Below are 25,152 nucleotides of genomic sequence, written 5' to 3'. Positions count from 1 at the left end.
TGGACCCAAGAATATTAACCATTTATGCAGGAATGCCAAATATGGGCAAATGAGAAGCAGAACATCTAGACTTGAGATGTTGTAATGATTGGTGATTCAGCTGCACTTCATGGATCATGGATTCTTGAAAGATTAATGGAAAGCATTCCAGACAGGAAAAGATTTGTCTACTCTGTAAAGATCAAGAAAAAAACAATGTTCTTGGGTGACCCATTATCAAGATATGTTGGCTGCTTCAAGAGGCTGGTCCAGAAGTTCAGCAAAGTAGTAAACCTATTGAAAAGATGTATTGCAGAACATTACAACATAAAGTTATGATTGTGAATTATGATCAGTCATAGGCTCCATCTTTATTTTTTTCATATTTTCACTAATTGTATTTTGTTCCACATGCCATTCAATTCGAGGTGAGTGTCCTGGAGCCAAAAGTGAATTTTTTGTTATTTTAGCGTTCACTACACCCTCTGCAGGCCTGGATGAGAATGCGTACTTGCCCAGGTGACTAATTGAAGGCAACATCTCTGCAGGCCCAGGAATAAGAGTACCTGCCTGGAGAGGACTAGGTGTGGCTGCCTGAAGGCAACAGTATTCTTGCATCTTCCTGTTGTGCTGCTGCCTTTTTGCCTGTGTTCAAATATCTACCTTTATTTATGTATCAAGACTTCTTATTTTTATTTACAGTTTAAATATGAAAAAAATATTTCTCATTGAACAAATAAGTCTGTTAACATGCAAAACATACAATTCAAAATGTTAAAATGTCTTTGACTTCTGTACGTAATACACAGAAAAAAAGAAAACAAAACATGTAATTTTCCTACAGTGCATATTTGATGCATATTTTTATAATGATACAGACCAAAAATTAAGCTTTATTTACTAAATGCAAAAGTTCAAATTTAAATGTGGTTTATCTGCAGTATTCTGGTCAGCCAGTCCATTTTGTCTTTGAGCGATATGGGGACTGTTTTTGCGTAGAAGCTGGAGAGGGAGACATAGTGGTTCCAGTCTTTATTCTAATGCTTGGTGTTTCAGTTGTGTCTGGTAGAACAGTTTCTTCAAAATCCAGTCCAGCTGTGTGTTTCTCCACCAGGCCATCAAGATAAGCATTCATGCTGTCCATTGACGATGAATCAAGAATTTCTTCAGAGGAAATTATGAGTTAAAAATAAAAAAAGGGACAACGTGAGGGCACCTCTTCCTCTCTTATGCAAGGAGTGGTGGGAGGGGCGTTGTAAAAAGCGATTGTAAAGATCAGGAAAGAGGACCTGAAAGCAAGACCTGTACACATCACCAGGGCAACCATGTTGGGTTGTACTGGTAGGCTAAATACTCCAAAACACAGATAAACACATATATACACGCTACAGAAAAACAGAAGTGACAGCACTGTGGGTGGTCAGTATTAGTTTGCTGTGAGTTCTCTTGTAGGTTACACATAACTGTGCCAACTAAGCAAATGTGTGATGCTTTAAGATGCTTCTGAGGAAGTCAGAAAATACATGGTGAAAACCAACGAATGAAATGCAGTGTCAGTGTCTGGTTGTTTGGCTGTCTCTATCAGATGGGTGTAAACAGTTTCCTTGCACATGTGTCAGTTAGCTTTTTGTCAGTTAGCATACCTACTTTAAGTATTTTTCATTATTATCTTGTTCACAGGTGTTAATGATATTAATAATGTACTGACCTGACCCTGTAGTAAAGTAATATTACAAACAAGAGCTAACCATATAATTCCACTTAATGGCTGGGTCACCACATTTTAACACCTTTTTTCCAAGTGTGACGCAGTATTTCTTTGAATAATTGATAAATGCACTCTTTGGTTAGAAATGCCATCTCTGTTTCAAGCTCACTAGATCAAACTGCACCTAGTTTTCATGAATCCTGCTTTGTTTTTGAGGAGCTTTTTTTTCTGTTTTGTTAATGTAACATGTCAGTCCTACTATTTGAGTGTGAACTATGTCTGTGTGTGTGAGTTGTTGTGATTTTAGTTATGTATTGAGAAGTACAAAATAATTTTTGTAGGTTAATGCCATTAGGTTTGAAGTAGAATGAAATGGTAAGAAATGTATCTTTATGACGACACAGAATAAAGTCACATTTACTCGAAAGTGACTCGCTCATTTTTATTCTGAAAGGGCCGTGTTTGACACATTCACTCCCAGTCTCCAACTGACAAATCCCATCCACAAATTGTCCCACCTGTGTGTGAATACATAGACACAGTTACACACACCAACAGGTTCCCACAGCCCTCACATGTGCATACACACACACACATTAGTATCTATTTGCTGCTCCTCTCCCCTTCACTCTGAACAAGGCTGTCTTTCACTTCCCCTGTCCAGCTGCATGCTTAGGGATTCAAATCCGTAGACACTACCTCACTGTTTTAGAACTGCTGGGTAGAAGGAGAGAGAATAAAAGAGAGAGAGAGAGAGAGAGAGAGAGAGAGTGTGAGTGTGTGTGTGTGTGTGTGTGTGAGAGAGAGAGAGAGAGAAAGAGAGAGAGAGAGAGAGAGAAATCTTGACAAGAGAAGCACAAAATGAGGATGACTGATTGGCAGAGATAGAAATCCTGTAATTGAATGATGGAAAGAGTGAGAAAGAAATAGTCAAGTAGATATTGTACAAGACATTGGTGTTTATGAAATTCATTTGAGTCTCTTCAGGAAAGAGTTAGTGTACCTGTACCCAGGGGGCAGGACTAAACCAGAGCCACAGCCTCATTTGTATAAATATGCATCTTCAGCATGCTGGCGTGAGCAGAATGTTTACCCACTTGCTCTCACTCTCTCTTTCTCTGTCTTTCTCTTTTTTTCTCAGCACTAATGTGGGTCTCTGTCCTGTGGCCCTCTGTCTCTCAGCCCCTCTTTGTCTGCCATTGTCCCTTCAAAGATAATTAATTTGTGCGCATTGCTCTGTCTCTCTTACAAAATTACTCTCTTTCTCACTCATGCCCTCCCTCTTTTTTCATGCACACACACGCACTCGCACACGCACACGCACACACAAACACGCACGCACGCAGATGAGACTTCCCCTATCTGTCAGAGCCAGCTCAACTGTTTGATATTGTCACTTGTTTGATTCGATGCTGGGCTGCATTTGCTCTGAAGATTCGTAGTTTGATCTGTCATTTTTTCTCTTGAACATTTCTTCAGGCTCTAATTTACTACATCAGTTCATTGGGTGGGATTCCTTTCCTCTGCTCCATTTTTTTTTGTTTTGGCTCTGTGGACTGCAGGTGGAAAGGGGAGAGAGAAAAGAGAAGAGAAAAGAAGAGACACTCAAGTGACAGCTGTGGTTTTCTTTTTTTCTTTTTTTTTTTTGAGACTTTCAGCTTTGCTGTTGGTGACACCTCACAATCAACCAGGCGCAGCAGTACGAAGCCCTCTGTTGTGGGGCAGACAGACACATGCACGCACACACTGTGGAGGAGTGAGACTGCAGGAAAACCCATGGACTCGTAGAGGACATACAGACAGACACACACACACATACAGATGCCCCTGAGGGACCCCACCAGCCAGCGGAGGACTCGTGAGGAGAGGAGTCTCACTATGATTCGGAAAGACACCAAAGGGTACTGTTTTGACTGTCCCCATATCTCAGCACGTCTTCCCTTCCTCTTCCCTTCTGCACTCTGTGCCTCCACCGCTACTTTACTCACTCTAATGTATTTACCTTTTTCAGTTTTTTTTCGGTTCAGTGCCACTGGTGAACGCAAGCCTGTGAGATTTTGTGCATTTTATGTATGTTCTGATGTTTTTTGTAGTTTGTAACGACACAATGGTTGTGGTTATGTGACAGCTCTGTGGTTTCTGTTTAGTTTCTCCAGAACACAGTGTTTTGGCTTCCCTTCTCAGCAAACATAGGCTTACTGTAGTGACAAATGACTCACTCATGCAAACTACAGTAAAAGGCAATTCTGCTTGATTGTACACATACAAGCTCACGGTCCTGCAGGGCAAACAGCAGATCTGAATTTTTTTAGAGGGTTTTTTGTTTTGTGTGTCTGACACTTAATTGCTGTGCTAGGGTGGTGTACTTTCAGATATATGCCTCTCCCTCTACCTCCCTAGACTGTTAGCATCACTGTTGCCTTTGATCACAAAAAGGGGATTTCATTTAAAAAAAAAGGAGAAGCCTTTGACCTAAATCTCATGTGTGTTTGACGTATTGTAGACAGCAGTGCTTGTGTGTATGTGCGTTTCTCTGTGTGTGTGTGTGTGTGTGTGTGTGTATGTGTATGTGTGAATGTTTACTGTACATAGTGTATGACAAGGTGACCGGACCACTTTGCATTATTCAAAGACATAGTCAAACCAGAAAGGTTATGAAGTCATTAAGTTGTTTATGTGTTCATAAGTGCAGGTCACAAAAATGAGAGATAACCTGTCATCAGTATTCGTATTGCTAAAGCTTAAGTAAACTCTCTAATTGTCCCACTTGTGACAACCACTTAGATTGATTCAATTCACAATGGAATCCTTTGTTCAGTTGATTAATCTGTCATCTCTTTAAGCTAGTGAGTTACTGAATTGTCACGTGTTCTGTAACCTGGTCTTGTATAGATGACAGACCAAACTAGTTCATTCTGTGCACTGTAGAGTTGGTGGAGTGGATGACTGCATAATAAGTGTGATTGTATTAATCAGAATGCCTTTCAGTCATAAGAACGCATTTGGGAAATAAACACATGATGCAGAGGGAACTATATTCAAAATCAAGCAAATCCTTAAACTTCTGGATAACAGATTACATTGCATTATTTTTGAAAGATGTATCTGTTATCTTCTCTGCACGACAGAGTCTGACGAGCATATTTTTGAGACAACAATCACAGAATTAAGATGATGGACATAGTTTTAAGTATGTTTTTGGCACATTCTCTCTCTCTCTCTCTCTCTCTCTCTCTCTCTCTCTCTCTCTCTCTGTTGTGCATGTAATCTTGTTTTATCAGATTGCTTGGAAATGATCTGTTCTGTGGGTGTTCAGATGGTGTAGGGTGATGTTATCAAACATAAGCTTCTTAAGGTGGACTGACAGCACTGAAATACAACGCCTAATGACCTGGTAGAAAGTCAAATTATGATTTCAGTCCGTGAGGCACAGGTTGGTCACAGGTTTGAACTGGACACATTTGTGAGGAGTAAGCAGTGAGATTTTGTCCAAATGAACTTGATAGTCAATGCTTACGAACACAACTTAGTGATGTTCTTTAACAAAGTTCTCGTGTGTTGGAAATTCTCCTAAGGATCTGAGTCCATGCAAACAGCAGGAGTTAATCACTTCAGAGGCTATTTCAGGTGACACATGACGGACTGTACCATGGGCCTCAAGAGGGAGAGAGAGAAAGAAAGAGGAAAATAGAGAAAGAGAGAGAAAGAAAGAGGAAAAAAAGAGAAAGAGAGAGAAAGTAAAAGATACAAACATGCCCTTCAAATGATTCTGGCATCAATTAATCAATTAACGAGAGAAAGGGAGGAATTTGCATGCCCCTGATTGTGTGTGTGTGTGTGTTGGGGGGAAGGGGGTATGTGTGTGAGAGAGCAAATGAGGGAGGAACAGAGCAAGGAAGGGGGGTGGGAGACTGGCGCTCCAGTCAGGAACTGGGAGTAAAATACAGGGTACTGTGGAGAGGAATGGAAGGGGAGCAAGGGGGGATTTCCAAAGCAAAAAGGAGAAGTTGTTTTCTGAATGACATGAATAGAGCCAGGGTGCAGGAGGAGAGGAAGAGAAAGTGAAGCAACAGAGTGAGAGAGGGACAGAGAGAGAGAAAGAGAGAGAGAGGGACAGAGAGAGAGTGCAATAGATGTAAGATAAACATGTCTAACAGAACATTCATATCATTATAGTTTTATAACATTTAATAACACTGGATATTCCAATGAACACACCTCTCTGCATGCCCGTGTAGAGCACTATTATGTCAAATGCCCTGGCGTGACAGCGATAAAAATAAAAATAAAAGTTAGTTCTTGGGAACAAGGAATCAGCCATCTATCATTTACATGCTAGATACAGGTGTGACTCTGGCATTTCTTCCTGTTTGTTACTGTACTACCTGTTGTCACATGCCCGTTTGGGATAATGGGTGCCAACACATATTGTTATAGGAAATGAGGCAAGATGATGCAAATTAGGAATGAGGTGGAATTTGCATCAGAGTCAAGTCCGCTGTTGTCAACTTTTTGTAACTGTGGAAATTTTTGTCAAGACATGTCCTGTGGCTTGAAAATGAATTTTAAAAACTGGATGTTGTATTGTTAGGCTCCGAGTGAGAGGATTCCTTTTAAGGTAATATGCTTGAAAAGTACACTCAGCCAGAGAGAGCGAAGGTGGACACTCTACTATGCACTGCTGATAAATGAATGCAATAATTTCATTTCAATTTACAATGTCAGGCTCCCTCTGATATTCAGGTCATTGATATTGTGCCTAATGGAGTTAGTGTTACACAAAAAGTGATATGAGATTAAAAAAAAAAAAACCTTTTGTCTGGACCAGAGTTGTCTGTTCATCTGTATTGTCTGCAGGGTGACCACTTCATGCTCACATCTATGTAATCTCTCTAACCTGCATAAATAAAGAGGAAAGGAGAGTGGAAGAATCGCAGAGAGGAGACAGAGACAGAGACAGAGACAGAGATGCTGATCAATTGCATGTGAGCATACAGCAGTGAGTGAGGAATTTAACTGTGTGCAGCTAGCTTCAGTGAATACAGATTCAGGGAAAACAAACTGGACTGCTGAGAAAATATGGGACTGTGTGTGCACTTGTGTTTGTGTGTGTGTGTGTGTGTGTGTGTACTGTCCTTTATTTTGGGCCCATAGGAGGAGGTGTAATGAGGTGAGGATGGAAGGTGAAGTTGCATGGCTGGAGAAGTGACTGAGGGCTGAGTGCTGGGTAGGCCTGGGCTTCGACCACACACAGTAAAACAAGAGAGACTGACAGCAAGGCCAACTTATTATTAACACTCAATGGTTAGCTCACCACAGAGGGCACAGGCTGATATGAGTGGGTGGCAGAATTTGTGTGTGTGTGTGTGTGTGTGTGTGTACCTTCATAACTCTGCTTTAGGAGGATGTGAGAGTGCGCGGGACTATTCAGTCTCTGAGAGAGAATTGAAAATAAACACATTGGAGCAGTAGCAAAGAGCAGAGGAAGGGAAAGGCAGAAAGAGAAAGGGGTTTGGTCATTCTAAGAACTTCTCACCACTTCTCTGAAGTGACAACAAGCTTCCTGTTCGCGTGCTCACTTCAGCCATGGGGTCACACCACACTTTAATCATGGCTATAACTTTCAGAAAAACATGCATCTGCACGCTAAATGTCATAACAGAATCGCCTATGATATGTGTCTGTGTATATGCACATATAGGCAAATCTGCAGTCTTACTGGTTTTACTACAGGGAGACAGAGAGACAGAGAGAGAGAGAGAGAGAGAGAGAGAGAGAGAGAGAGAGAGAGAGAGAGAGAGATCTTTGGTCTTATCTGACTATGTTTGACCATGTCTGTCATCTGATAAGAGCAAACAGTGACATTCAGTTGGAACACACACACACACGTATGCACACACATACACACATATCTAGAAAGAAAAAAACCTTTGTGTTGGGCCTACATCACACAGGTAATGGCACATGAGCAGAAACAACAAACAGTGCAATGCCATGTCCAAAACATGAGCAGATATCAACAGATAATACAAAGGACCATATAAATAAATCAAAACATAAACACACACATGAAATACTGGTACAAGGGAACACACACATACACTCTCTCTCACACACACACACACACACACACACACACATCTTTGCTGATATCACACAGACATACACACACACTGACACACACACATCTTTACTGATATCACACACGCGCATGCACACACAGACACACACACACACACACACACACACACACACACACACACACACACACACATCTTTGCTGATATCTCTCTCTCTCTCTCACACACACACACACACACACACACACACACACACATATATGCACACAGAGTAATTGTGAGAGCAGAAAGCAGAGGTTCAGAGAAAAAGCCACATTTATCAGATTGTTCAGTGCAGTAGAGGCCCCTGTATCTTTCAGTAACATTGCACATCAGCACAATCTTCTCCTCCATCCTCATTGAACACACTACTGGCATGCTATCCTCCATCTCCTCGAGAGCATCTCAAGACCAGTTCTCTCAGACACATCACACCAGAACAGAAGGATTAATCAGTCAGAGTACCTCAAGCCCCCTGTGCTAAGATCTGCTATTTTATCTCTGGGGGTGTTTGCTGTTCAGCTGTCACATGCCCCGTGAGGTCATCGATGATCATAATTTGATCAGAGTGGAAATTCACAAAGTGAGATGACTCACTCACATACCTAACCTCTGCTGACAGAGTTTAAAATTTCATTCCACGACAGCAATATTCCCAAACTTCCTAAACATTAGGTAATCCTGGTTTTTGACAGCCTGTGTATTCAAGTTATCCTAGTGAGGTAGTTAATCTTACTTCTTGTAACATGACCCATGTTTTATCGGGGGAAAAAACAACACATCGTAAATAGCAGTTACCATAGCGACCAGTCTTGACAATTATAGCCAGTCTGTATTTCACTATTGTACCACAGTCATCAAATCAGCAGCGAAGCATCATATGACAGTCTGTCTGATGCCTCCCATCGTCAAAACCACAAAACCTACAAAGCAGAAAAAGCAATACATCATCTATCTGCCTTCCTCCAGCAATTGCACAATTCGGGGCTCTACACAGCGTCAGCCTTAGCGTGAGCAGGCAGCACGCATCACAAGGCAGGAACTGTGAGTGCATGGGCTGAAGAGAAAACTGCGCGGGAATCCAACAGTAATAAAAAATAAAACATGCAGTATTATAAATTAACGCAAATGCAAAAGGTCCTCATTTTTATTAACATTTTGGTGTGAGTACATTGAGCTATTCGTCAAAAATTGGAAAGAAAAAATTGTTCATGATACAGAAAACAAATTTTAAGGCCAAATTAAGAGTAACGCTTGTTTTTTTTGTTGGTGTTGTTGTTTGTTTTTTTTCCAAATAAGGAGCCATTATTTTGAACTATTTATATCCCTATAACTTTTGGCTTTTATTACTAAACATTACACATATATATATGTTTCAACGCTGAAATAAAGAATCAGGCTAAAGAACTGGACCAAATTTTATTTTCCATAATTACCTATTACCTGATAACATCTGGCAGTGTGGTATATATTCATCATTGTAGTGTTGTAGTACTCAAGTCCGGTCTTGGTCTTGAGACCACCTTTTACTTACTCGGTCTCAGAACTGAAAGCAATTCTACTCCATCTTGACTCGGACTTGACATAGCTGGTCTCGTGCCCATCACTGGTCCATATGAAGAGGGTAGACATTTTATGTTACATTTTTGTCTCAACTCCCTGTAGGGAGCTGGAGATGTAGAGTGTGCCAACCTGCCCCTATAACCAACAAGCCCTAATCTCCCTTACAGAAATTTCACTTTTAAATATTAAAGTCTTGACTCGGTCTCACCTCCTCCAAAGACTTGGTCTTGATTTGGTCTTGACTGCCCCAAGATCCCAAAGTCTTGGTCTTGACATAGACTTGACGCTTTAAGATCTTGGCCTTGACTCGATATAGGTGGTCTTGTCCCCATCACTGCCTCATTGTATTACTAGGAATTCCTCAGGGTAATTTCCTTTCTAAATAATGTCCACATATTTCTACACACATATATGTTTACGTTGATACAGAATTAGGGTGACGTATATAAACCAGTGACCACCAACCACATTCTTTTCAGTTACTTTTGTAGAGCAGCAGTGGTCTACTGAAGTTCCACCACGGTCCTCTCCCACCAAAGAACTGAGTGTTTTCACCCAAATATATGTACGCCCAACAGAAGCTTTCTTTTTTTTAACAGCTGTGTCCAAGACTTAGCGCTTTGTGTGTGCTGATCATGCTAATGTCACATCACTCCGAAGTTATGCCTTTTAGTTTTGTTTGAAGAAGAGTCAACGTGCCTGGCCACTGTCCCTCTTGATGTGTGCTTATCTTAGCATGGACAGCCCCAGAAGAGCACTTTTTTCACCAAGCCTGAATCAACAGCAAAATAATCAGCAGACTGCTAATAATTAAATTTTGTTACTGTTGGGTCAGAAGCAAAAATATGTACAGTATGTGTCAGAAGGGAGCTGTCCTGAGCCCTCTCTCTGTTCCCTGCATAGCACTGAGTACTTTGTGACTCTCTAAGGGCCAGATTTCTCCTGGCTTTAGCCCTGGGCTTATAAACAGGGACATGGTAAACTGGAATATACACTTTTAAGCCATCAGTGTCCCTTACTGACCACCCACCCCCCCCTAACTAGCTAACCATGTCCCGCCATATATTAAATATTGTTAATTTGCCTCTTTTCAGAATCTGGAGCTGATGATGTTTTAACCTGAACGTGCTTAGATTTCTTCAGATATAAAGAGTCTGAATCACGTTTTCCTTCTGTGTTATTCTCTCTCTCTCTCTCTCTCTCTTTCTTTCTCTCTCTCTCTCTCTCAGTAAGAGACAGGACAGCAGGAGAGATAAGAAGCGTGCAATACACAGGAGGATGACCTGTCCCAGTCCTCAGGAGATAAGTCGTGCCCTCCAGAACCCACAGGCTTCCCCGGCTTCCTCCTTCATCCGTGCCGCCAACCTGGACGACCTCATCCAGCGATGCCTGCAATGCTTCGGTCAGTTCGCACTTTAACATTAACCTATCTATTTAACCGTTAAAAGTCACTTCATCTACAAAGCTCGGTCCTGTTGGTAAATGTTGAGGCAGTCATCTGAATCCTTGTAGTGCTTTATTAAGGTATTTTAATATGTTGTTGTATATGCCAGGAGGAAGCAAGTCTGCTGGTCTAAGGGTTCACTATTAGGTCTGTTACAGGACTATTGGTTTAATCAGGGTCACTTAAGGCTTAGCTTCAGTCATGAACACCCAGCCTTACTTCTCATTCAGGATTTTGTTTTAAATCTAATCTTACTCACATGGGGCCTACATTCAGTAATGTTTTTAGATGCTGATAAGCTGAATCAGGAAGGTTAGACTCGGAAGAAAGTGCTCCAGGGTGGTAGATCTCATGATAGACAGCTGGAGAGAGTTATCTGGAAAAAGTTCAGTCTAAAGAGAACCTTAAGTCATCCTGGCAACTCACACCAGTGGTTCTCTCTGAATCATTCAACAATGCAAAGCCTGTAGAACAATGCCTTTCATGGTGTCCGTTGACTCCAGTGTGATAAAATGCCTCCCTCCCCGATTCATGTTTGGCCCCATCCCTGGTCAGGGCCTCCTGTGCGCTGCCCCTGTTCCCAGTCCCCTTGTGCCAGGCAGATTATGTAAGCTCACGTAAGCAGTAGATGAGAGGAGAAGAATTTTGAATGAGAGAAAAGAGAGGGAGAGTAAGTAATCTCCGCATTCATTGGTTTACAAATCCCGGGAATGTCTTTGTCTCTGTGTTTCTCTGTCCGGCTTCTCTGTCTAATGAGACAAAGTTTGATTGTGTGTTCTCTCTCTCTATGTCTCTCTCTCTCTCTCTCTCTCTCTCTCTCACACACACACTCTCTCTCTCTCATTTCTTCTCTGTGTTGTTTGGATGTTTTCATTTGCAGACATGGAGGGGAAGTTGACCAGGGGCTCTCAGCTGGTCCACATGACTCTGATGATGCATAACTGGGTTGTCTCGTCTCACACCTTCGCACACAAGTTACTTTCTCTATATCCTTCACTGCATCGCTGGATACACTGTTCAACACTCCACACCACACAGAAACCACATCTCAGGGTAGATCTTGAATCAGAATCCTGAAACCTTACAAACAGGGGCTGAGAGGTCAAACTGATCCACACACAGCCTTTTTCTCTCAGGTCAAGGTTTATCACTTCCAATACTCCAGGGACTAGCCACCACAGCACACACTGTCACATGACTCTTAATCCCCACAACAATGAAACAAGAGTTGCCTTGTTCGGTTTGTTTTGACTATATGCAGTGATTTTCCATTAAGAGTGTGTGTGTGTGTGTGTGTGTGTGTGTGTGTGTGTGTGTGAGTATTTGTTTGTGCCGGGTTATTGGATGGTTTGTCCTTGACTGGTTTTCACCTATAAGGACTGCCCAGTGGAGAAGCGAGCACAGAAGCGACCCCAGATCTGCCACTTTATCAGGTTTGTATGTGTGTGTGTAAGTGTGTGTGTGTTAGCGTGTGTAAGTGTGTGTGTGTGACTGTGATGCGACGTGATGAGGTCATCCACTATTTTCAGACAAAATGTGCCTGTGTTATGACGAAGATGTTCCGTAAGGGCTCTGCTGCTTGTCTCGCAGGCTGTGGATAAGCCAGTTCCCAGCTGTGTTTGAAGCTGACCCACTGTTGGAGGAGGTGATGGGTGACCTGTGGGCTCTGGTGCAGGTGGATGGGAAAGATCCGCACAGCCAGCTCATTGACCATTCCTACTTGTGAGTAACAGCACTGTGTATGCAGACACTGTCTGGTTTATGGTCTGAGTTGTGACTGTTCATTTTTACTGAATATCTGTGGATTATGATGGAGACTCAGAGGTGCTGGAGGGATGGTGAAGACCACCAAAGATTCTCTGCATTGTATTATTTCCAGCTTTGCCATGATCAGCTCTTTTGGATCTTGTAACCGGTCACCACAGACCAACATAGTATATTTTGCACAGATAATGAGAAACACTTAAAATATTTGACATGTGTTTAAGAGATTATAATGTTTAAGAATTCACTGTGTGATTCCACAAAACGTACTTTTGTGTCCATGGAAATGGAAATTCAGGGTACTGCATTCTGGAATCCAAGAGCTGATACCAAAGGATCAGACTAAGGTCTCTTCTGTTGACTGACTCTGTTGTTCTCATTTACTGACAGAAACCCCCCTGTGAATATTTCCCAAACACCTTCACCCTCAGTAAAGAAGAGGAAGGTCTCCCTGCTGTTTGACCACATGGAACCAGACGAAATGGCCGAACACCTCAGCTACCTGGAGTTTAAAAACTTCTGCAGCGTCTCTGTAAGACAACTTAACCTGAACCTGGTCACATGTCTGCGGCCTGAAAGTGTTTTAGAGGTCCTTTGCCACTTTTTGACTGACGAGTAAAGCATATATGTCGATTTGATTAATAAGTGGATGACCATGTTTGATTGGATTGGGATGAGAATGGCTGCATGGTTTGCTTAATTTGTAGTTCATTTAAATTACGTTTGAATTCAGTGACCCTGGGATGGGACAGCTCTCAATCAGATAATCCAAGTGGTCGGATAAGTTAGGGGAAGTCATGATTGGTTAATGATGTTGAGAATTTGTGACAGTAACAAGTGTCTGTCTCTGTGGCTGTCTCTGATTGGTTAGTTCTTGGACTACCGCAGTTATGTGGTTCATGGTTCAGTGCGAGGGAACCCTGCACTGGAGCGCTCAGTTATGCTGTGTAACGGAGTGTCTCAGTGGGTGCAGCTAATGATCCTGAGCAGACACACAGCGCAGCAGAGAGCAGAGGTCTTCACCAAGTTCATCCACGTGGCACAGGTGACTGGCCCTAAGACGCTGCTCTACACCATACTACAGCAGGGGATAAAGACCCAGAGTCTACACATAGATACACCCTTACACATGATTAAGTAAGCAGAAAGAATTATTACTAATACACAGGAACACCAGAACACAGAAAAAGACACATTCTTATTGTACCTAAAATGATGTTTTATTCATTTTTTTCAATGTTTTAGCCAGGTTTTTTTTTTTTTTTGAGTCATCATGAAAATGTCTTATCAGTTCAGACTGCATCAAGATAGACTGTCAATATGTAATTACGGTCATGACTGATACACTCATGCATCTGAGGGTAACACACAGTCAGAATTATGTGCATCCCCTCAGGCTGCTGGGTCTAACTGCTGTACTCAGCTCTCAGACAGAAACGTCAATGCTGGTTGTACACACTGTCCTGTTATACTTACTCGGGCCTCTCCCCAATATGTACACACACACACACGCAACCCTTTTGTGGTTGAGTAAATTCAGAGGAAGTGAGGTGATATCCCAGATGGTGTGAGCACTAATTGTAACACACACACCCTCACCATTGAAAGCAATGTTCCTGTGTTAGGAAATGATCCGGGGTGACTGTTGCATAAAGATGTCGTAATATTTCACATACTGTGCTACAGGAAACAGACACATGTTGCGTTCTGGTTAGTACCGCAAGGCTCACAGCATCATGGCCAGCTCAGCTGATTGACACAGCATCATGGCCAGTCCAGCTGATTGACACAGAAGGTCTGAAGCAGTACTACCTCATTCCTGACCTCTTTTCTCATTTCTCTCTCTCTCTCTCCCTCTCTCTCTCTCTCTCTCTCTCTCTCTCTCTCCCTCTCTCTCTCTCTCTCTCTCTCCCTCTCTCTCTCTCTCTCTCTCTCTCTCTCTCTCTCTCTCTCTCTCTCTCTCTCTCTCTCTCTCTGGCTGTGTGCAGAAGCTGCGGTCCCTGCAGAATTTCAATACACTGATGGCAGTAATAGGGGGCCTGTGTCACAGCTCCATCTCTCGTCTCAAAGACACGGCCAGCCTGCTTTCCTCGGACGTCACAAAGGTCAGCCTAACCCCAGTCTCCACACATACAGCCCCATCCACCAAATTCAGAGATCAGTCGCCTTCCAAATTTACATTTTCCTCTTAAACATAAACAGTGTCACTGCGGCTAAAAAGTCTAAATGCCAATACAGCCTCTGAACAAAAATTCTAGATCTAAACACCAACACTACTTCTAAATTACAATGACATAGTATGAACAAAAATTCTAGATCTAAATACCGACACTACTTCTAAACTACAATGACATATTTAAATACCAATACTGAATTTACACCATCATGACCAACACTGACACCATCTCTAAACCATCATGACCAACACTGACACTGCCTCTAAACCATCATGACCAACACTGACACTGCCTCTAAACCGTCATGACCAACACTGACACCATCTCTAAACCGTCATGACCAACACTGACACTGTCTCTACACCGTCATGACCACCACTGACACTGCCTCTAAACCGTCATGACCAACACTGACACCATCTCTAAACCATCATGACCAACACTGACACTGCCTCTAAACCGTCATGACCAACACTGACACCATCTCTAAACCGTCATGACCACCACTGACACTGCCTCTAAACCGTCATGACCAACACTGACACTGCCTCTAAACCATCATGACCACCACTGACACCATCTCTAAACCGTCATGACCAACACTGACACTGCCTCTAAACCGTCATGACCAACACTGACACTGCCTCTAAACCATCATGACCACCACTGACACCATCTCTAAACCGTCATGACCAACACTGACACTGCCTCTAAACCGTCATGACCAACACTGACACCGTCTCTAAACCGTCATGACCAACACTGACACTGCCTCTAAACCGTCATTACCAACTCTGACACCCTCTCTAAACCATCATGACCAACACTGACACCATCTCTAAACCGTCATGACCAACACTGACACTGCCTCTAAACTGTCATGACCAACACTGACACTGCCTCTAAACCGTCATGACCAACACTGACACTGCCTCTAAACCATCATGACCACCACTGACACCATCTCTAAACCGTCATGACCAACACTGACACTGCCTCTAAACCGTCATGACCAACACTGACACTGCCTCTAAACCATCATGACCACCACTGACACCATCTCTAAACTGTCATGACCAACACTGACACTGCCTCTAAACCGTCATGACCAACACTGACACCGTCTCTAAACCGTCATGACCAACACTGACACTGCCTCTAAACCGTCATGACCAACTCTGACACCCTCTCTAAACCATCATGACCAACACTGACACCATCTCTAAACCGTCATGACCAACACTGACACTGCCTCTAAACCATCATGACCACCACTGACACCATCTCTAAACCGTCATGACCAACACTGACACTGCCTCTAAACCGTCATGACCAACACTGACACTGCCTCTAAACCATCATGACCACCACTGACACCATCTCTAAACCATCATGACCAACACTGACACTGCCTCTAAACCGTCATGACCACCACTGACACTGCCTCTAAACCGTCATGACCACCACTGACACCATCTCTAAACCGTCATGACCAACACTGACACTGCCTCTAAACCATCATGACCAACACTGACAATGGCTTGTACATCTGAGTGGTGACACATCTGGCTCTGCCTAGTGATAATGGCACTCCATTTAATTACCCACACTGAATCCATTCAGTGAGACGTCTGCCCTTACAGTTTAAGAGTCCTTCTTTTTTCCAATTCTGTTTGATAGTTGTGTCATCTAATCTCTGGATTTGACAGGGTCCTGCTAACCTTTTTGTTCTGATCAACTCAGCATGTTACACATGTGCACTTTAAGAGTGAAACTCGTCTCGTCATTTCTCTGCAGGTCATTGTATTGCACACAAACCACAGACTGAGTTCTGTTTTTCTTGTTTGTCATAAACAAACCTGTCGCCTGGAACAAGCCGTTAGACAGTGACTTAGACCTGACATATCGAATTGGGATAAAGGTGCAAGTGTAACATCATAAAACATAAAACAAATGCGACCGTAAAGTGACTGAAAGGAATTTTTTTTTCTTCAAACAGCACACTCTATAAATGTGGTAAATTGCTTTAGTTTCATGAATAGATTTCACTGTATCTCAGTGTATAAGATGAAAATGATGACTGAAAATGAGTGGCATTTGAAACTCTCTTTCTAACATTGATTCCAACCTCGTTTTCTCTTCCGTCCCAGACTCTGAGTGAGCTGACGGAGCTGCTCTCCTCCTACAGTAACTACACTAACTACCGCCGCGTGTACAGCGAGTGTACGGGCTTTAAGGTGCCCATTTTGGGTGTGCACCTGAAAGACCTGATCTCTCTAAACGAGGCGCTGCCCAACTACCTGGAGGACGATAAGATCAACCTGGGGAAGCTGCAGCACCTGTACAGCAACATCAATGACCTGCTGGCCATCCATAAATGCAAGCCCCCATTCGAAGCCAACAAGGACCTTCTCCACCTGCTCACGGTTAGAGGGTGGGGGAGGGGGGTGTTGCTTTTGTAACTGAGCATCACTCTTCTGAGAAGTGTTTGGAGTGTGTTTAAGTATACATATGGCTATTGTTATAAAATGCAATGTGCCATGCAGGAGTGTATGTACACTAACAGTGAACAGCTACCCGCATGGTCTCATGAGTGTCCGTTCTATTGATCTGGATTGAGATGTACTATTTTCAAACCGCTCATGGGTATTTTTAGAAATCTTTCTTCTGACTGTTGTCCTCTGTTATCTAATGGTCTACATTCCTGTTTTGAGTTATTGTGACGCTGAGAGGGACTGGGGTTCTGCCAAAGATTCTGTGTGATCCCTCATGTTTCTGTCTCACTCCCCTCTATCTGCAGCTCTCTCTAGACCTGTATTACACAGAGGACCAGATCTACGAGCTGTCCTACACCAAGGAGCCCAAGAACCCCAAGATCCAGGTTACTGCTTAAACTCATTTCTAAAGGAGCTTGATGTTTTTCTCTTTCTCACACACACATACACACACAGATGTTAATTTACATTTATTTATTTTTCGATGTAAAGTCTCACAGAGATGAAATGTTCAGGCACAGCCCATGCTGTACCTTCCTCAACACGTCTAGCCATGCAGGCAGTACGCATAACTATCAAGTATCAAACATGTACATAACCATAAAGGTGTGTTCAATCCAAATTTGTTTTTTAATTATGGTTTGATGCTAATTGTCCCTTATTGAGTGGTTCTATGAACCTGTGTTACATGTCATGCTGCATTCATCTGGCCTCTAGTGTGACCTGTTTATACATGGGGAGTATCCCTTTGTGTAGTGTGGGTACAGGGTGCACATCACTCATCTTTGTGCAAGCACACTTCAAAAGGAAACCACAAAAAAGACTCGACCCAAAGCGCTAACGGAGAGCGAGGGAGAGAGAGAGAGAGACGTGTGATAATTATCTATGTCACTCTGATCGCTGTTACGTCTGAAGGTTTTTTTTTCTACTTTCTGTTGACAACAAAAAAAACTTTCTGTATCAGCAAAAGTCAGCTCACCTTTACATGCAGATTTTTCAAGTGTATTTGTTTATTTTGAATAAAACTAACTGGTGTGGTCCTACATTCTGTGGTTGACTGTGTGGGGGACGGACTAGATTTGGTTGCACACCTGACTTAAACTAAAAAGACTCCTGTCTCTCTCTCTTTCTTTTTTGCTCACAGCCTGTTGCTCCGGTGAAGGCTCCTGTGGTGGCTGAGTGGGGGTCAGGGGTCACCCCTAGGCTGGACCCTGTTACAATCTCCAAACACGTCAAACAGATGGTGGATGTGAGTATGAAACGTGCCCTCAGATGACACTGTGTCAGCCAGTTCCTGTCTGCACTCTTTCACTTCCTCTACACTGTCTGTGCTCTCCGCTGCAGCGCAGTGGAAATCTACTCAAATCGGCCCATACGCCAAAGAGCTTGACTGGTGTTTGTTGCCCCCTACAGTCTATCATGAAGAACTACGACCTTAATATGGATGGCTACATCTCACTGGAGGACTTTGAGAAAATAGCTGCCAATTTCCCTTTCTCCTTCTGCACACATGAGAGTGACAGGTAAATAAGACTGTGATAAGTGTGAGTCAGCAAGACCAAAGCAGCTAATCCGTCAACTTGATCAAAATGATGGTCAGGTACTCAAAGCCACTTGAGGACAATGAAGCTCTAAAAAATGACACTGATTGTTGGCTCTTTAGATCAGCACTCTAACCCATGTGTCTATGCAAGAGCCACAGTGTGTTTGTGAGTCAAAGCAACTCTGGCTTTCCTGTAGGGAAGGGAAGATCAGTCGGGAGGAGATCACGTCCTACTTTATGAGAGGGATGTCCGTGTGTGCCAAGCTTGGCTTCAACCTGCACAACCTGCACAACTTTCATGAGACCACCTACAAGAAACCCACGTTCTGTGACAGCTGTGGTGGCTTTGTAAGTGTACATACACACACACACACACACACACACACACAGTATACAGTAACCAGTAAACATATACAGTATGTGCAGACAGGATAATCTCCGTCCTGTGCATGTCAAACTGGTATAACAGGAGACATCCAGACAGGAGATGGTTGTAGTAACAGTCACAGTTTTCTCTTCAGACACAGAATAGAGAGCAAGCAGACTGCTGTCTCTGCATTTGTCTGCTCAGCATCATTCAGACTGTTCTTTTTTGTTCTATCTTTTTCTCTGTCGTTCACCTGATCCAGATGTGGGGTGTTATAAAGCAAGGGTATCACTGCAAGGGTAAGTTTTCAAAGGTGGCAATTGTTTACGCTCAAATTTAAACTGCTACAGTGCAGTCAACTTTTAAAGATAAAGAGTCTGAAAACACAAATATCTTTCTCAGACTTCTGGGAACAGAATTATTATTATTATTATTATTATTATTATTATTATTATTATTATTATTATTATTATTATTATTATTAAAATCATATTTCAAAGATCTTGTCCAAACATGACTGAATTCTCTCTCTCTCTCTCTCTCTCTCTCTCTCTCTCACAAACACACACACACACACAGATTGTGGAGTGAACTGTCATAAGAGCTGTAAGGACCAGGTCGGGACAGAGTGTCCAAAGAGGCTCACAGTCTCTGGGGGCTCCTGTCCCTGCACCCCTGGCCCAGTGACCGGCCTCCGCGCCAAGGGCAACAGCTGGAGTGAGTTGACCAGGGCCGTGGTCATGTGACCATGCTTACATCATACATTTACAGAGAAAGGACTGAATGAGTGACTGGCAGTTAATGCAACAGTAAATCTATGCACATTGACCATAAGCCAGAAATAAGTCAGTGCCTCATACAGCATTTTGAACTTCTACATAAAGCTGGATAAAACCTGGCTACTGTGAAGATCTGCAGTTTGTCCTCTTCCAGTCCTCAGCTTTGCCTGTCTGTGCTGTGTCCGACATAGTCTGGGGGAAGATCAGTGCTGTGCCAAACCGTTTGTTAATGTGGTTCTTTATTTTGTCTTTTAAATCACCATCTCAGGTTCTGAGGAGGAGACTTTTGTTTTTCCTCACGGAAACGGCTCAGAGGTCTCCAAGGGAAACACCACGCCCGACAGTGATGCAGAAGGCTCCGTGCTGTCAGACTGGTCCACGCAGACAGACACAGGGGTGTGGAGTCCAGATGAGGCCAGTCAGAGAGGACATCACAAGCCTCACTCCCTTCTGCAGAAGGTACCCACATTCAGTATAGATTGTGCAGCTGTAACCAACATGTAGGAAGATCTAAGGTTATCATACCAACCTCTCCTAATGAAACAAACATTACAGGGTTAATAGTGTTGTTTGTATAGTGTTTACCACTCAAAGAAAGACCTGGAATAACCCTCAGAGTAGACACACTGTACCTTTAAGCAGGAATTCTTTAAGTACACAAAGAAAGTAGAAAGTGATTGGTACATTTAAAATGTGGCAGTGTCCTAGAACCCTGAGTGTTGGGTTGGTCATTAAAATCATTACCTGTACTTTGTCTCTCTCCTCCAGAGTGCCTCAGTATCGGACAGATTCTTGGCCAGCTCTGCTCCTGGGTTCATTCTCTCAGAGAAACTGGAGGAGCTAAAACTGAACAAAGACAAGAGGAGAGAGCCAGACTGAATGAGGCTCTTTCAAAACTCCCCTCTCTCTCTTTCTCTCTCACACACAAACACACACATATACACACACACACACACAGATCTGTGAACCTGAGTGTATGCTACTATATGGAACAAACATACAAACAGACACTTTAAACAGTTGTTGAAACCAGGATCTTCATCTCCCTGCCTGTCTGGCAGCTGAAAGACACACTGGAGAGGACACAATGACAAGGAAGAGAGGGACATTGGTCTGATGTCGCAACAAAGCAATCTAGAGCCATTCTTTATGGAAGTTCATTTATTATCATAGGAAATGCTACTGAACACAGCCATACACTGCCACACGAACTGTATCATAAAAGGACTACACTTTCAGAGGTCAGGGGGTTATCTGGACCACCTGACTTCTCCACCACTCATCGTGTCTGTGTGTGAAAGCCTGTGGAGTCTAACAGTCAGTCTGTAAGAGTTCTGGAGACCACACAAAGGACATCGTCACAGTACTTACTGCCAGCGCTGTACTCACCTGTGGGAAAAAAAAGTCTGCGTGTGTGTGTGTATGTCTGCCTTAATTCCTCATCAATCATTTTGTACTGAACTGTTTTAAAAATCTTCTGTGTTTTGTTGTTGTTGTTTTTAGCTGTGTATTGCAGGATGGTATAATTGTTGGGCTGAATGCTAACAGTGTGGTGGTCATCTCCTCTGGTGCTGAACCACTTCCCACAAAACTGGGAAATACAACATTGTATCACAACGCCTTATACAATCAACTTCTCACTTGAAGTAAGAAGAAAAGAAAATACAGAGTACTCTGGAGTAAAAAAGTAGACTAGTGTGTGTGGGCACTGTAAACCTACACGTTTTTTAGTTTCTCAATAGGTCTAACATTTTATCTCAGATCTTTAAAGACTTGAAAGTCTGTCTTACTAAATCCTAGACCTAAATGGTAGATTTCTATTTATTATGAGGGGAATGTCAAGTTGGCAGTATTTTTCATGTCAGAGCACTGCTTTATGACAATGTGACTGTGTTATTCTTCAATAGAGAATGTTTTATTTGTGTTTTGATTTTATTTGTGGTTACATTAAATGTTCAATGTTTGCTGGTCATTATCATCATTTGCTGTTGTTGTTGTTGTTGTTGATCGACATATTTGGGACTCTTTTGAAGGGAAACAAAATGGCCTCAGTGGTCTTGTTAACACTTTTATGGAATATTTTTCTCCAACTTTCAAGAGTTTATTCTCAAAACGCAAACAACTCAGCCAAGACTGAACAGAAAAATCAAAACATTTGTAAAGTGAACAATGTAGCAAAACGAAAGACAGCTGTTGGCATTCCTATTGTGGCTCAAACAGGATGTTTAACACCTTCACAAATCTCTTACACAGAATCAGACAAACGCTAATACATTTGATTCTCTAAACATAGGCAAAGCTGGTATCAGTGTCTTCAGGTTGTTCTTTAGGATGTGACACAATCTGTACCCTTAAAGAACTTTAAGGAGCTTGGTGATCATTCTCCCGTATAGTGCCATGTTTAAATGGTCTGAGAAATAAATAAATAAATAAAAAAGAATTCTAATCTTGCTGAGAAGTTTGACATGACAAACTCATGTCAGTAATGACAAATGAACCACAGCACATATCTCTTTCTAAACTTTTTTTTTTTTAATTATTGAAACTAACAAAAAATATGACAGCTGAATCTTGTTTTCTGGACATAAAATGTATGTGTAACTGTGAGTGAAGAAATCATTTAAAAAGATGGATATGTTGACATGATTGTGTGGGACCCTGTGTTTGTACTGGTGAATTATTATGTTATATTATTATATTTTCATGATGATATCAAACTGCAGTGTTACTTGGTTCTGCACTGCAACGCATAAGATCTCTTCTAGCCAGGACAGTTTCCTCTCCAGCGAGTGTGCTCATTCCCTCAGCTCTGATTCCAAAACTACTGCTGAGTATACAGCAGAAAGACAAAGTGGACAGAGGGAGGGAAAGAGAGAGAGAGAGAGAGCGAGAGAGGGGGGGGGCGGGAGAGAGACAGAGAGAGAGAGTGAGACAGAGAGAGAGACGGAGAGAGACAGAGAGAGAGAGCGCAAAAAAATAAAAGTTTAGCAAAATTATACAAAAAAATCTCTACCAAATACACACAGCCCTTCTGAGGGCAGTCTGATTTGTACAGGTGATGACACACCTGAAGAGCTCATTAACACGAGAGGCTTGAGCCAGAGCGTGTCTCAGTCTAATCCAGTATAACTGCTGCAAGGAGGACTCTCTGCTCACCTGACTAGCTGTCTGCCCAGATGCTGGAGTCACTGTCTCTTTGGCCATGTACCTGTGTTCTGACTGTACATGCCACATTTGAAGCCTTTGTTTATAATTACTTTGATAGCAGCTTTGATGATACTCTTGGCTGCAGTTCTGTAACTGACAAGTCAAAGGGAGCTGATGAAAAAGACATCAAACTTCATTGTCCAGACAAGGGGAAAATGTGGTTTATCAGGCCCAGAGGCATCACCTGCACACAACCTGTCTTATTGCAGGAACTGTGCTAGTCCATGCTAGTTGTAGTGGTACTCTCTTCTCCAGCTTGTTTCTGTAGTTGCTGCCCCGACGGTTTTGGTTATTGCCACCTCTATAATAACCTGACAACAGAAACACAGAGAGAAACCCATTTGATTAAACCATACAACTTACACAAGCTATCCCAGGGCTCTATCTAATTACACCACATTGTTCACCCAGCATAACATTCCTCTATTAACCTTCTTACTAAAAACGTGGTTAAAATTTGGATTGGACTGAGGGTTAACTGAAACAAGCCTCCCAAACAGACTGCAAAACCTTTCTGGTTTACAAAATACGTGTGTACAAAAATATATCAGTGAGTGATTAGTTGGTTACCACTGCACATTTGAATGCTGTGAGTTAAGCAGGTCATCAGCATCTTACATCTGCTGTTGTCACCTTCTGTTGGGCCCTCATGCCTCTGATGGCCTCCCTGTGTTTGTCATAGTACTGCCAGCCACTGCCGGGGCTGTGGACACCCACCTGACCCCTGAGGGTGTTTCTTTGGGCCAGAAGAGCAGCTTTATAGCATGCATCACAATGCTTCATCACCACTTTGTTTGCCTCATCATGCTGGAGCTCCACATAGATTGTTTCATCCAGGGAGTCACATACCTTTGGCAGGTTGGCTGTGTGGTGGAGACCACAGGATAACCCACAAAGCCACAATTATTTGAAAGAGAGAGATGGAAAAGGAGAGGGAGAGAGTGAGAGAAAAAGAGAAAAAATAGAAAGGGGAAAGGGAAGAGGATGTGGTGGAGAGAAGCATATCCACACCACAAGCAGACAAAAAAGACAAAAATAAAAACCACAAACAGAGGTGTAATTAATATCAGATAAAGATACCTCAAAGCCACAAGGAACAAGCAAGAGGTGGCGAAATGAGAAAGCATCAGTGACAAGAGAAGAAGGGTATGGAGCAAATATGGCCCCCCAAGGTGCATGCATTTTACTTCTACTCCTGCTCCTACAGGAGGGAGAGACATTTCTTTTATTGGGAGGTAAAAGAAGGGCAGACAACAATACTTATGCAAATCAAATGGTGCTTAATTGGAGCACTGTGAGGAGACACAGGGTTTCAACATGTCTTCTGTTTGGCCATATTACATAGTTAAGGTAACCCATTTCAACAGAACTGTTAAACAAGGTGTCAGTAAAACATGAACAAGGGAGTATACAAATAAGGGTAAATGAAAGTTCAAAAATCAGTCACAAGAGGACATCCCAGGCCATACTGATTTTATATATGTACTGCATAAAGCTAACATGACGACAGCAGCACATCTTCCAAATTTAGCAACATCAAACAATTGTATAATTTTTTAGAGCATTCCTAATCTCTAAAACTGTATAATCACACAAATTGTCCTTTTCCACAGCAGTTTGATTCAATGCTCTTTCTTTATATTTCTCTTAACCAAATCACAGCAATAATGTCCCAGTGCTACGACAGAGCGGAATTATACAGTCCACTGCTTCCTTCATTCAGGGGAATGTTCCAGAAAGGAGGTTTAATGAAAACTCAAAGATTGTAAACTCAGAACAAGAGGTAAACCTCCTCATAGAAGAGCCCTGTGGCTTCATTCCCCTAGCAAAACAAAGACATAGGGCTCTTCTGTTAGGAGGTTTACTACTTGTTTTGAGTTAACTCTGAATTTTCACTGAACCTGCTTTCTGGAATACCCCACAGGTATCCTAAGTCCCTCTCCACCAAGGTTCAGGAACGTTTTGAGGAACTTAACAGATCCGGACCTATCCAGAACAGGAACTACA

At 42.5% G+C, this 25,152-nt stretch overlaps 1 protein-coding gene across 1 annotated transcript; it reads left to right on the top strand.

Annotated features, from left to right (window-relative positions):
- The first annotated feature begins 3,508 nt into the window (after positions 1–3,508).
- rasgrp4 (RAS guanyl releasing protein 4) lies at positions 3,509–20,817 on the top strand. Its single transcript, XM_030765220.1, has 17 exons — positions 3,509–3,588; positions 10,599–10,771; positions 11,694–11,799; positions 12,184–12,246; positions 12,404–12,535; positions 12,968–13,109; positions 13,449–13,622; positions 14,566–14,682; positions 16,905–17,180; positions 17,555–17,635; positions 18,394–18,498; positions 18,663–18,772; positions 18,990–19,140; positions 19,422–19,458; positions 19,739–19,876; positions 20,207–20,397; positions 20,707–20,817. Exons 1-17 carry the CDS (start codon positions 3,509–3,511, stop codon positions 20,815–20,817), a joined length of 2,187 nt encoding a protein of 728 aa, XP_030621080.1.
- Positions 20,818–25,152: the final 4,335 nt, after the last annotated feature.

The sequence above is a fragment of the Chanos chanos genome, chromosome 2 (assembly GCF_902362185.1).
Source record: "Chanos chanos chromosome 2, fChaCha1.1, whole genome shotgun sequence".
Lineage (NCBI taxonomy): Eukaryota > Metazoa > Chordata > Actinopteri > Gonorynchiformes > Chanidae > Chanos > Chanos chanos.
Note: the sequence above shows the minus strand (reverse complement) of the source record. Positions and strands in the feature narration are given on the sequence as shown.

Coding starts and splice junctions, on each gene's coding strand:
- rasgrp4 (XM_030765220.1), top strand. CDS start 3,509: ATGCCCCTGAGGGACCCCACCAGCCAGCGGAGGACTCGTGAGGAGAGG. Junction 11,800..12,183: donor GCACACAAGTTACTTTCTCT/ATATCCTTCACT, acceptor ACTGGTTTTCAC/CTATAAGGACTGCCCAGTGG. Junction 19,141..19,421: donor GTGACAGCTGTGGTGGCTTT/GTAAGTGTACAT, acceptor CACCTGATCCAG/ATGTGGGGTGTTATAAAGCA.